General features: G+C 53.0%; 1 protein-coding gene across 1 annotated transcript in view; it reads right to left on the reverse strand.

Moving 5' to 3' along the window:
* Positions 1-332, reverse strand: part of LOC107460412 (polyadenylate-binding protein 8) — a gene marked incomplete in the record, with an annotated part of 3,338 nt that overhangs the window by 614 nt on the left and 2,392 nt on the right. Inside the window, 2 exon segments of the mRNA XM_016078780.3 lie at positions 1-180; positions 269-332. Coding sequence (XP_015934266.1) covers positions 1-180; positions 269-332 — 244 coding nt within the window.

Genomic DNA, 332 nt, shown 5'->3' on the forward strand with positions numbered 1-332 from the left:
AGTCCTCTGCTGTCCTGGAGGAGCATTTGCAAGGGCAGTAGCCAAGGCCTGAATGGGCATTGGTTGTCCCATCGCATCCCGGATGGGCAGAGCTCCCATGTCATAGTTGACTGCAAGCATTGGAACCTCCTGCATGTTGCGACCACCTGGATAACGATGGCCACGTCCCCTTGGAAGCATCTGAAAAACACAGAAAGGGGTATCTCACCAACAGGGTTTAATAGCAAAGAGAGAGACACAAAGACACACAAGTTGAACATGAGCACACCTGCTGCTGCATCATCGGCACTGGCTGCTGTGGTTGTTGCACAGGACCTGTTCCTCGACGGACA

This window comes from Arachis duranensis, chromosome 8 (genome assembly GCF_000817695.3).
Source record: "Arachis duranensis cultivar V14167 chromosome 8, aradu.V14167.gnm2.J7QH, whole genome shotgun sequence".
Classification (NCBI taxonomy): domain Eukaryota; kingdom Viridiplantae; phylum Streptophyta; class Magnoliopsida; order Fabales; family Fabaceae; genus Arachis; species Arachis duranensis.